At 47.5% G+C, this 12,685-nt stretch overlaps 1 protein-coding gene across 2 annotated transcripts in view; it reads right to left on the minus strand.

Annotated features, from left to right (window-relative positions):
• Positions 1–1,819: 1,819 nt before the first annotated feature.
• Positions 1,820–12,685, minus strand: part of syde2 (synapse defective 1, Rho GTPase, homolog 2 (C. elegans)) — a 45,329-nt gene continuing 34,463 nt past the window's right edge. For both annotated transcript variants that reach the window (XM_066672798.1, XM_066672799.1), the window contains exons 6-8: positions 11,387–11,568; positions 10,857–11,088; positions 1,820–6,583 (exon numbers count right to left, since the gene is read on the minus strand). In XM_066672798.1, coding sequence (XP_066528895.1) covers positions 5,922–6,583; positions 10,857–11,088; positions 11,387–11,568 — 1,076 coding nt within the window. In that variant the 3' untranslated portion in view covers positions 1,820–5,921. The remainder of the gene's footprint in view (positions 6,584–10,856; positions 11,089–11,386; positions 11,569–12,685) is intronic.

The raw sequence follows: 12,685 nt of genomic DNA on the forward strand, positions 1-12,685 counted from the left end.
TCAGACACAGCAGTGCTGCTGGAGTTTTTAACCCCTCAGTGTCTGGACTGAGAACAGTCCACCGACCAAAAACATCCATCCGACAGCGTCCTGTGTCACTGATGAAGGACTAGAGGACGAGCGACACACACTGTGCAGCGACAGATGAGCTACTGTCTCTGACTCTACATCTACAAGGTGGACCAACGAGGGAGGAGTGAACCAATGAGGAGAGGTGGTGTCAGTTTTGATGTATAGCGGTATGTCGTCAGTGTGGCAGTGAAATTAAACTCTACAATGTTTTATCAGAGTCACGGGTACAGTGTGTCCTCCCGCTGATGGACTGAGTAAGCCACCCCCTGCACCACTTCCTGTAAACGCTGTGGAGCTGGAAGTTTACTGTTGGCCACGTCACTGTTCTGAAGTCACTGATAGAACTATCCTTTTAATGTCAGTAACGTGAGAATATATCCGATGAGCCCCGGGAGAGAAACACTGGTGTAGAGCGTGGTGTCAGTCTCCAGTGGAGTGTGTGTTGTTTAGTGTGTGTGTGTGTGTAGCGTGTATAGAGTGTGTACTGAGACATGGCTGAGGGTGACACTGAGTGATGATGAGGTTGTGTAGCTGACGTTAAAGAGCTGCTTTGAGTAAACACCTCTCATGCAGGTGATTAAACACTTACACACACTCAGAGTGGACAAAGGGTGTGGGGTGTACTGACCGGTGTTTGGAGAGTTGGGACATGTCTGTCACCACTGAGGCAGCCTCTTTCCAAAGTGAGAGAGAGAGAGAGACAGAGACACACAGAGAGAGAGAGAGAGAGAGAGAGAGAGAGAGAGAGAGAGAGAGACAAGTAGAGACACAGAGAGAGCTGACAAAAGACACCTCTGCTGTCTGTCTAAAACAAACAGGGGAAGTGCGCTAGCTTCAGTGAACTGGAAAAACAAACGAAAAGCATCAGCCACTCTGTCTGTGTGTGTGTGTGTGTGTGTCAGAGAGAGAGAGAGTGAGAGGTCATCCACTCTTGCTAATCACTGCTTCCCACTCTCACTCTCCTCCTGCATGTGTGTGTGTGTGTGTCTGTCAGCAGTGTATCTGTGATGACTGGAGGTTTCTGATGAATTGCCAAACATCCTTCAGAGTGAAGAAGAAGAAGAAAGAAAGAGAAACATCAAAAAGCCTCTGGAGCGCAGAGTCCACATTAATAAAAACCTGATTAAAACCTGTGAAGAGCACTGCGTCAACAGATCACTCACACACACACACACAAAGGCTAGTGCTCTCTCACACACACACAAGCTAGTGTTCTTTCACACACACGGAGACACACTATTGAACATCTTTTATATTTTAGTTGTGTCTCAGAGGAAGAACACTGAAGTGTGTGTGTGAGAGAGAGAGTGAAGGGAAAAGATGTAGAGGTGAGGAGAGAGAACAGTATAAGGACAGGATGAGAGAGAGAGAGAACAGAAGTAGAGGGGGATTAAGAGAAGATGTATAAAGAAGCAGATGACTGATGGAGAGTGAGAAGAGAGACCAGAACGAGGGATGGATAGAGAAGAGAGAGACTACGAACCGAAGTGAATAGAGAGATGAAGGGAGGGAGAGAGGGATGAAGAGGCTCCACAACAACTATGACCCTAAACAGAATGAAACAGTTACAGAAAAGTTTAATTTAATAATTTAATAATTACAGTGATTTACTGTAAACCCAGACTATTGACTACAGGATTGGTTTTATATTTTCTAAATAATTAAATACTGGAGTATTTCTTGTTTCCTCCAGTCCCTCTGCACACACTCCTCCATTCACACGGTGCAGTGAAGCTGTGAATGAGTGGAAAATAAAAACAGGCCAGAGACCAGAGGCGTTCATGAAATATAGACTTTAATGTGAGCGTATATTTCTGAGTCAGGGTTAAGCTCTATTTTCATCTCATTACAGATCTGTCCCACGGCTGAGCAACGGAGACAAACGGTTAAATACACAGAGCGAGGGAAGAGAGAGGTGTGTACCAGCTCTCCCTGGAGAGAGAGAGAGAGAGAGAGAGAGAGAGAGAGAAACAAAAGAAAGGAATGATTTGACACTAAAAAAGGAGCAGCTCACATTTTTCCGTGAAGTCCAGGACCTTTTTTTGTCAGGTGCCAGTCCTCAGCACTGACTCAGGATCAGCCCAGGCCCCGCCCTCTTTACAATAGAGAACAGAAACCCGGAGAACAGTCTGATCTGAGATCAGTTCTTCAGGACAATGCACTCGAGCACCAGTTTGACACTGGTTTTACCACCAGCCCACGACGCCCCGCAGAGTTAAAGCTGCTCTCTGCACCAGCCCTGAATTAACCCTCGCTCTCAGCGTCAGCACCTGGAGGAACGTTATCGCAGATAACACACACCCGAATGAGAAATAACACAGATACAAGGCTTCGTTTGAAGAGAAACTATGGCAGAGTGAGTATTCCCACCTCCACATGACACCAACCACAAAACAACTGGAGGTCTTTTATCTAGAACCCTTTATCTAGGACGAGAACCTTCCAGACGTGTATTTGGGAGTGTATTCTTGATTGTGAAGAACCACAGCTGCAGAGTCACCAGACTGAATCGATTCAGATCGAATGTGACTCATTCGACTGTGTGTTTATAATCTGTTCTGATAAATCAGTGTAGAGTTCAACATGCCTCTCGACTGCAGACACCATTCTTTTATGATCTCCACTGTGCACTACGTAGGGTGTAGGGAGATATTTGGGATTTAGCTGATCTCAGCACAGCAGTAAACCTGGATCTTCTCCTGATCAGTGTGTGTTCCTTCTGAGCAAAGCGTGACACACACGAGCTGCTAATGTGTGCTTCTCCAGCTTTTTTTCCAGAAAAAAGAACTCAATTCTGGAGCCACACATCAGCATCAGAATCAACAAGGTTCAGTAATAATTAATATTCATGATCTGACATCAATGCTCTTCACGTTACGGGTTTGAAAAAGTGGTGCGAGCTGGAGTCCGGATCTCCTCAGGGCAGGGGTGAAGACACAGCTCCACAGGGTGCTCTGGGCTGGTGGAAACCGATTCATATTCTCAGAGACAAGACAATGTGTTTAGATTCATTTACAGTTGTGTGAGCAGCTGCCGAACAGAAAAAAATCAAATCAAATAAAAAAACACAACCACGACTTGACGATAATTAAAATACTCTCTATTTACACCTCATAAATACAGACGAGCGCAGGGACACGCCCACGTTTCTGAGCGAGAAGCTTTGTGACGAGCCTCCAGAACACACCCCGCCCACAGTCACGGGTTTATTCAGTAACACACCCCGCCGGGATTAGTCCTGCACGTGAGAACCGCCTCCTGGGGGGGATTTAAAAATAAAATCAACACCTTTACGTTCATCAGACGCTGAGCTACAGACGGAGAAACTGTTATTTTCACACGGAAATAAACTACGACAGAAAACAACTCCCACTGGGTTCAGACTTCTCTCGTTAAATACTGACGGGTTTGATTCTCTGGACTGTTACAGACACGTGACCACAGGTGAACATCCTGGAGCAGTCACACAACCAGCTGTGTGTGTGTGTGTGTGTGTGTGTGTGTGTCTGTGAGGGATTCTACAGGAAAAAAGGTCCCAGTGGATTTTTAATACAACGCTGGCTTCTACGACTTAAAGATTTCCATTAGCTGCTATTTGTATATTTTCTTTATACGTTCAGAAGAAAGAAGGGCAGAAGCATGTATATTATTATTATTATTATTATTATTATTAAGCGGACTCTGAGGATTGTCCCGGGGCTTAAATCCAATACGTCTCTGAAGCAATGGTTTGGTGTAGTTTTGAAACTTGACACTGAACAGAGCTACGTTTTTTTTCTTTAAAGCAACACTAGGTCGTATTTTTATCTTAAAATTCCAGCTTCAAAATCACTGTGAAGCTCCACTGAGATCAAACGGAGAATAGAGCCTCTGCACTTACTACTCCAGGGCTCAGCACTGCAGAAACTGCGCTGTGTAACTTTTGGAGGAGGGTTGGAAGCCTCCACTCTCCCTCATTTGATGTGTGTCTGTAGGAGGAGACCAGGAGCAAAAATACTAATCTTACCTAGTGCTGCTTTAATATGAATCCATCAATTAAGAAAAGAATGCGGGAGTTTCCCCAGACTCTGAGGGGTGTGTGTGTGTGTGTGTGTGTGTGTGTGTGTAACGGATGTAGTGTCACCTGTTTTTAATAAACGCGTGGCAGGGATCTGAGCTGGACCTGTTGTAACAGTCTGTGGGGACTAGTTTAGGGCGTAGTTTAGAGCGTCAGGAGCCTGGAGTTTGTGTAGTTGAGGGTCTGGGGGTGAATCTACTCTAACACCTGCCCCTGTATCGTTTACCTGAACTCCTGGCCCCGCCTCCGAAGGCGGGCTTTGTAAGTGCATTGGTTTCAATCAAAACTGCGTACCTCTGTAAAGAAATAAGACAAATAATAATAATAATATTTAAAAAAAATAATCAAACCTCTCCGCTGCCTTAAGTACCACCTTTACACAATGAAGGCACCTGGCTCCACCCCTCGGGGTTTAATGGCTTCTTCTAATAAGAAGAAAACAACCACAACGACGTAGCGCACAAAATCAGAGACAGAGGAAAGAGCAGAAGAGTCGGACCCCAGTCCGATAAGGAATGTCAGTAAATATGTCCATTGTGTGTGTGTGTGTGTGTGTGTGTATATATAATATTTCACATCTCAGAATGACTCGGCACTAACCAGAGACCCAGTGTCCCAATCGAGGTGCCGTAGTTTCTACACACTGTTGACCTTCTGCTGTGGTCCTGGATCAGACCCCGCCCCAAACACATCTGACCAATGTCGCGCAGAGCTTCCAGTCCAGGCTCCGCCCACAACAGCTTTCCTTCAGAAAAACAGTTGCGAAGTTGGACAAGAGGGGTCTAGTGTTTTTTCGTAACGTTTAACTGTGATTTAAAGTTCACGCATCCTTCCGCTCTTACGTCAAAATGACAATCGTCTTTTTACTGAACAAAAAAATAACCTAAAGATGAAGCAGTGTGGAGAGTTTATTGGGCGCTGCATTCGTTCTGAGCTCCATCAGGAAACAGAGCTGCAGAAGACTGTGATGGACGTTAATATCGTGTCTAAAAGTACGTCAGAGTTTGGGTTTAGACCCGAGACCCCGATCCAGACCAGGATTTTAAAATGACACTCCAGCTGTAACTGCTCGTGCACCTGACCGGCCAGGTGTGACATCACAGCAGGAGGACATTTTAAAATCCAGTGCTGGGAGCTGTGGAGGGACATCTGTGACGTTATTAAACAAATAAACAGATATTTAAACACATTATTAGAACTGGAGTTTGGATCAAAAGATTCCATTTTGAAATAGAAGCTTAAATATGTCACTTCAATATATTTGTTATTTAAACATGCGTATTAGTTACTGATTAAATAATTATGACCCGTAAAGGTCTGAGTTAGGCTCCGCCCACTGACTCGGACAGATATGAACCATTAGTTAAATATTAATTAGTGAAATTCACTTTGTATTCAGTAAATGATGAATGTGAAGATTCAAATAATATTTAAATAAACAGAATTTCATTAATTTAATGAATATATTTCAGTAATTGAGTTGTGTGTTTGTTTATTTATTTATATAATATCACTAATATCCCTCCATTAAAGTGTGGATTTGAGGAGCTCTGGTTTAGTGATGATTTAAAGACGTTGATGTTAGCGACTGAGCGTAGCGCATTAATACTTTCTTTTAGGTTTAATTTAAAAAAAGAGCAGGAGATCGATTGAATTCCGAATCACAAAGAACCCGTCTGTGGTCAGCGCCCCGCCCTCGGTGTCCGTGCTGAAGTGGGTAGAACCTGGAGCTGCGGGAGCGCAGCGGAGTCTCAGTTCTGAGTTTGAGAACTCCAGCAGTTTTTAGTGAGACTCAGTAGCCCACGTTGAGCTTGTTCTTATTAAGTTCTCGCTCCAGGTTCCCGATCAGAGTGTCGATGCTCTCCTGGAGGTCTCGCAGGTTCACCCTATTGCTCAGCGCCGGACTCATGTCCTGGATCTTCATGTAGGCCTGGTACGTGTGCTCCTCGGGCCTGTGCTTGTCTCTGTCCAGTAAAATAGGACCTCCCCAGGGCTTTAGCACAGGCTCCTCAATGTCTTCTTGAAGTCCATTAAGGTCTGCGTTCTCTTCCGTCTGCTCTTCCTCGCTCTCGTGCTCCTTCTCCGGCTCTGTTTGTGCATCCTCCGCTCCCTCCGCCGATTCCTCCCTTTCCCCAGCGTCCTGCTGAGGGTCCTCTGTGGTCTCCTCGTGTCCTGAAGGATCCGGTTCTTCACTGGGAACGTCGTCGTAATCCGCCTCGTCCGAGCAGGGCTGCTGGAGGTAGGTTTCCCTGCAGTCGCTCCAGTCTCCCGCGTAACGGTTGCTGGGACTGTCCAGGCGTCCGGCTCGAGGACGCAAAACTCCCGCCAGCTCCGACTCGGTCAGATTCAGCACCAAGGGGCGCTCCTTCCTTCTCCTCACTGGAGCCGATTCTGAGGGGGCTGAGGGAGGGGGGTCGGAGGCAGGAGACGAGGGAGTACCCTGGGCGTCCACCACTGAAAAGAAGAGAGAGAGAGTTTTAATGGAACAACATTTGAAGACAAACTCACGTCATCAGAAAAACATCTAGAGAAGTTCTCGAGGAGTTGCCTCCTAAGAGCAAACCCATGATGCCTCAGTGAATGATGGGACTTTCAGGTCGTTCCCATTGGTGAGTCAAACTTACCCTTACCACTCCGAGCAAAGGTGCTCACTGCCCCCTAGTGTTCACTAGTGTTTCACTGCTCAGACTGGGTTAAACGCAGAGAACCATTTCCTGTGTGAGCAGCACAGTGGCCAATAAAGTGATTCCGATTCTAATCAAACGGATTGAGGACCACAGTTGGGTACTTTAACCATTCCTAGCATGCTATTGGACACCGTATCTTTGGCCGTGGCTGTTGAAGTAAAGAAAGAACACGGAGAAACTGGGTTTGAATCCCTCCTTGTGTAGGCTCCCCATACTTCTGTGTACTATATATTCACCTACATCTCTGACTAGTTCTGTAAGTCGCTCTGAGGCCGCTATAAATTTAACGGAAAAATGGATCGAGTGATTGATGGATTATTTAATTGATTGTTGGTCATTTTAGTGGCTGTATGAGACTCAAAATGGTTTCCAAGGTCGATCCAAGGCTAAGGAAGGACCTTGAGAGTCCAAGCCCAGCTCAGTAACTACTGCAGAAGGTGAAAAAGCTTGACCTTGTTTCTCTGGAGTATTTTTGTTGTTTTTTTTCACTGCCCTGTCCCCGAGGAGCTAAAAATACTCTACGGCCTCCCCTCACACACCCTCACAACACTCCTCCTTCTCGCAAGTCCTCTTTTTTTGTGTCCTTCCTTTCATTCCATCCATCCACCACTGGGCGATTCCTGACAATCCACTTCCTCCTGAACACAAAATTATACACCTATGCTTTGAGTAACACAAACACATACCACAGCACAAGGGCATGTTTCTCCCTCCTCCTTCTCCTCCTCCTCCTCCACACAGACCCAGACGGAGCTCTGGGAGGAGGCTGTAAGTACAGCTCGGCTCCTCTAAGTGTCCCGGGTTTGGCGGCGAGCGCGGGGCTAAAGGTTAGGTCAGGAATGTGTGTAATTATAGGCTGAGCTTACTGCATTCTTTCTCCGCTGGAAGTGGACACGCATAAAGTCTGGGGAGGGATACAGGATACGGCGGCAGCAGAGCAACGTACCGCTCTTTAACGAGACTCTGTGCTACTACTCCACACTTTCATATCATTTCTATCAAAACAAACCTCTAACTGGAAATTAAAAACATTTAAGACACTTTTAAATAGTTCGCTTTAAGTTTTTACACCAAAGATTCACCGCCGCTCGATACTCGATATTCTCCTGTGTTTCAGACTGTACACCAATAAAAGACAGTTAATAAAACACACACACACATATTTATGTGTGTTTTATTGTAGTTAAAGCATGAGCCAAGGTTAAAAGCTACATTTGGAATAAGCGGAGACCTCTGCTGGAGTTCACTGAGTCTTGTGATTGTTTTCCTTCGGAAACTGAAGGTGGAACCAGTGGTAAACAAACCCAGGGCCTCAGACTGTCCTTGGATAGGAACAAAAAAAGAAACACAGAGCCAAGGTCTTCAGCTCTGCCTCGGTTCACAGTCCAGGGCCCCGTTCTCCTCCAAACAGAGAACACACACTCCCACATGGAAGAGCAAGAACAGTAGCCCATGCATCGCTGCCCCAGAGCCAGGGAGCTGCACTGGATTAACCCTTAGAAGTCGGAGCTGCCACACAAACTGAATCATTTCTAGGAGGACCCAGGGAGAACAACTGGCCTCCTGTTACTCCACAGACCGTCAGACCTCTACAGCTCATGTAGACCCTGGCAGAACGACTGGCCTCCTGTTACTCCACAGACCGTCAGACCCCTTCAGCTCATGTAGACCCTGGCAGAACGACTGGCCTCCTGTTACTCCACAGACCGTCAGACCCCTTCAGCTCATGTAGACCCTGGCAGAACGACTGGCCTCCTGTTACTCCACAGACCGTCAGACCTCTACAGCTCATGTAGACCCTGGCAGAACGACTGGCCTCATGTTACTCCACAGACCGTCAGACCTCTACAGCTCATGTAGACCCTGGCAGAACGACTGGCCTCCTGTTACTCCACAGACCGTCAGACCTCTACAGCTCATGTAGACCCTGGCAGAACGACTGGCCTCCTGTTACTCCACAGACCGTCAGACCTCTACAGCTCATGTAGACCCTGGCAGAACGACTGGCCTCCTGTTACTCCACAGACCGTCAGACCCCTTCAGCTCATGTAGACCCTGGCAGAACGACTGGCCTCCTGTTACTCCACAGACCGTCAGACCTCTACAGCTCATGTAGACCCTGGCAGAACGACTGGCCTCCTGTTACTCCACAGACCGTCAGACCTCTACAGCTCATGTAGACCCTGGCAGAACGACTGGCCTCCTGTTACTCCACAGATCGTCAGACCTCTACAGCTCATGTAGACCCTGGCAGAACGACTGGCCTCCTGTTACTCCACAGACCGTCAGACCTCTACAGCTCATGTAGACCCTGGCAGAGCGACTGGCCTCCTGTTACTCCACAGACCGTCAGACCTCTACAGCTCATGTAGACCCTGGCAGAACGACTGGCCTCATGTTACTCCACAGACCGTCAGACCTCTACAGCTCATGTAGACCCTGGCAGAGCGACTGGCCTCCTGTTACTCCACAGACCGTCAGACCTCTACAGCTCATGTAGACCCTGGCAGAACGACTGGCCTCCTGTTACTCCACAGACCGTCAGACCCCTTCAGCTCATGTAGACCCTGGCAGAACGACTGGCCTCCTGTTACTCCACAGACCGTCAGACCTCTACAGCTAATGTAGACCCTGGCAGAACGACTGGCCTCCTGTTACTCCACAGACCGTCAGACCTCTACAGCTAATGTAGACCCTGGCAGAACGACTGGCCTCCTGTTACTCCACAGACCGTCAGACCTCTACAGCTCATGTAGACCCTGGCAGAGCGACTGGCCTCCTGTTACTCCACAGACCGTCAGACCTCTACAGCTCATGTAGACCCTGGCAGAACGACTGGCCTCATGTTACTCCACAGACCGTCAGACCTCTACAGCTCATGTAGACCCTGGCAGAGCGACTGGCCTCCTGTTACTCCACAGACCGTCAGACCTCTACAGCTCATGTAGACCCTGGCAGAACGACTGGCCTCATGTTACTCCACAGACCGTCAGACCTCTACAGCTCATGTAGACCCTGGCAGAGCGACTGGCCTCCTGTTACTCCACAGACCGTCAGACCTCTACAGCTCATGTAGACCCTGGCAGAACGACTGGCCTCCTGTTACTCCACAGACCGTCAGACCCCTTCAGCTCATGTAGACCCTGGCAGAACGACTGGCCTCCTGTTACTCCACAGACCGTCAGACCTCTACAGCTCATGTAGACCCTGGCAGAACGACTGGCCTCCTGTTACTCCACAGACCGTCAGACCTCTACAGCTCATGTAGACCCTGGCAGAGCGACTGGCCTCCTGTTACTCCACAGACCGTCAGACCTCTACAGCTCATGTAGACCCTGGCAGAACGACTGGCCTCCGTCATTTCTCCATGTTCTTAAACACTGACTGAAGACCCATATACACCACGGTGCAGGGTTGAAGTGACTGAATCCTGCTCTTATCAAGGTCTTACGTTAACCCAAGTATATCCTGCAGCTGCAAAGCCACATATCTGAAGATACAAGGTTTTAAAGCAATATGACGATATAATAGTTATTTATAAAACACTCGCCCCACCCCCACACTGTCCTCATGTCTCTCTCACTGTGTCAATGACATCAGGCCAGAGCCATGGAGCCCAAGAGCCACAGACTCTCTCTCTCTCTGGTATATCATTCATAGTTTACCAGTGATCACAGAAGCATGCAGCTGTTGTGTACAGCATGTGTGCACGTGTGTGTGTGTGTGTGTGTATGTATAGTTGGTCAGTGGGGACAAGTGACAGCTCTTCAGGGCTATTTCGTCTATTTGAGGAATGCTTTCCCCCGGCACTGGGATTTCTCCCTTGGCCTCACACCTCCAGAGCTTAGGATTACATTACAATACCTCTCTCACTCTCCCTCCCTCTCTTTCTCTCTATCACTTTCTTCTGCTCTGTATTTATAAAGTGAGGTCCATGTTAGGAGCTCGTACGGCAGAAACCGTTCAGAAGAACATTGTACAAACTCCATTTCCAAAAGGTAGGGACCCTTTATAGTCACGGTATTAGTCTGTGTTCTTACCCGGCCACAGCTGCAGCAGGTAGTGCAGGACCTCGATGTGTTTTTTGAAGTGTAGCGCACTGGCCAGTTCCTCTGAGTCCACAAACACTCGGTTACTGTGACACGACGCGTCCTGCCTCTGGCTGAGCAGAACCGGCCCGAAACACACCGCCAGGTTCTGACACGTCATCTTGTTCAGCTCGTGATGAGACGCCACGCGCTTCAGATGATCCAGAAGCTTCCGCAGGGTCATCTGGAACAAGACAGGAGGGGGTTAAACTGACAATGGCACAAAATACAAGTCCTCCAATGTGACTGGCCTTTAATTTCGCTTTTACAACCATTGGTTCAGGAGCATTCCAAACAACATTTAAATGATTGCATACCATTTTACATTATTCCTTTCAAAAAATGATCAGATGAAGGCCAGACGCCCACTTCTCCAGTGATTACACTGACACCTATTGGCCTGGGAGTCTCAGAGATTCTCTAACTGCATAAAACCTAAGATCTGAGAAGTCTGACCACTGCAACATGTCCGTTTTCAGTACCTTCTCAACCTCGGGCAGTGTGTCCAGAAGACTCACGGCGTGTTCTGTATCCGACACGTCGTTCTCACAGCCGCCGCCTCCGATCAGCAGCGGGCGCTTGGACATGGCGTCTAGAACCGCTTCATAAAGGGGCTTTGAGATGAGAGGAGACGGCAGCTCCCTCAGGTAATCTTTAAGAACCCCTGCAGAGGAACGAGGGATGGAGAAATAGACAGAAGAAAGGGAGGAAGAGAGAGAAACCAGTCAAAAACACGAATAAAAAGTATCTACATTTTAATAACAATAATTAAACCTTATTATTAATATATAAATAAACACAGGTCCAGTGCTGTGATTGGACAGACTCAGACGAGGGGGCGGGGCCATTCTAATGTCTCTGCACAGGAGCAGAATCAGAAGTCTCGTTTTATCCCATAAACAATGTTTTTTCTAACACTTCATGGTGCATTAAATGTATTTTATGTGGAGCATAAACTGGATTTACATTCAAGTAAAACAGAGCCAAGGGATCCTTCATTTTCTAAGAGTTGCCCTTTCAAGAAATTACATTTTTTAAACAAAATATCATAATAATAATAACTATGGTGTGTTACGCCTATGAAGGTAAAAGTGACTGCTCATTCGTGTCTGAGGAAGTGTGTGCCTCCGGGACAAGTGCGATACCTGACAAATTACAGCGCGTATAATCTCATAAAGCACAGTCATTATTCCTCCTTTCAAAGGGCTCCTCCCGGCTGCTCCACTTTTCCCTTTCCTCGCCCAGAGCTGGCGGCGTGCACCCGGCCTGGCAGCCAGAGGGAAGCCCATTGTTATGGAGGTTTGTGAGAGGCGCTGGAATACGGCCCGGAACGCCGGGTTTGGGAACGCCGGAGAAGGGGTTTTCACACCTGAGCGTCCAGTCTCTCCGTGGATGACATTAAAGACGGAAGCTAACATAAAAGTTACACGGCAAAGCGGGAGTCTGGGTCTGAAACGGTGACACTGTCAGGGATCGGACAGAGGGGGGGGGGGGGGTGTCGTTCTGGGCCGGAAAACTCCAGAACGGAGGGAGAAAGCTGCCCTTATCCCGTGTGGATAAACAGGGTCTAGGACTAGATTGAGTTGCTGGGAACTTTCCCTAATCAGGTCTCCAGAGACGGGCAAGTGAGAACCTGACACTGCGCTTCAACATTTAATGAGATCACTACAGGTGCTGCTTGGGCTTTGAGTTTCAGGTTTTTTTTTATCATTTATTTTAATTCACTGCATTTGAGTTTGTACATTTTTCACTTAAAACTACAGCTTTAAAATCATTGTGAT

This window comes from Hoplias malabaricus, chromosome 5, assembly GCF_029633855.1.
Source record: "Hoplias malabaricus isolate fHopMal1 chromosome 5, fHopMal1.hap1, whole genome shotgun sequence".
Lineage (NCBI taxonomy): Eukaryota > Metazoa > Chordata > Actinopteri > Characiformes > Erythrinidae > Hoplias > Hoplias malabaricus.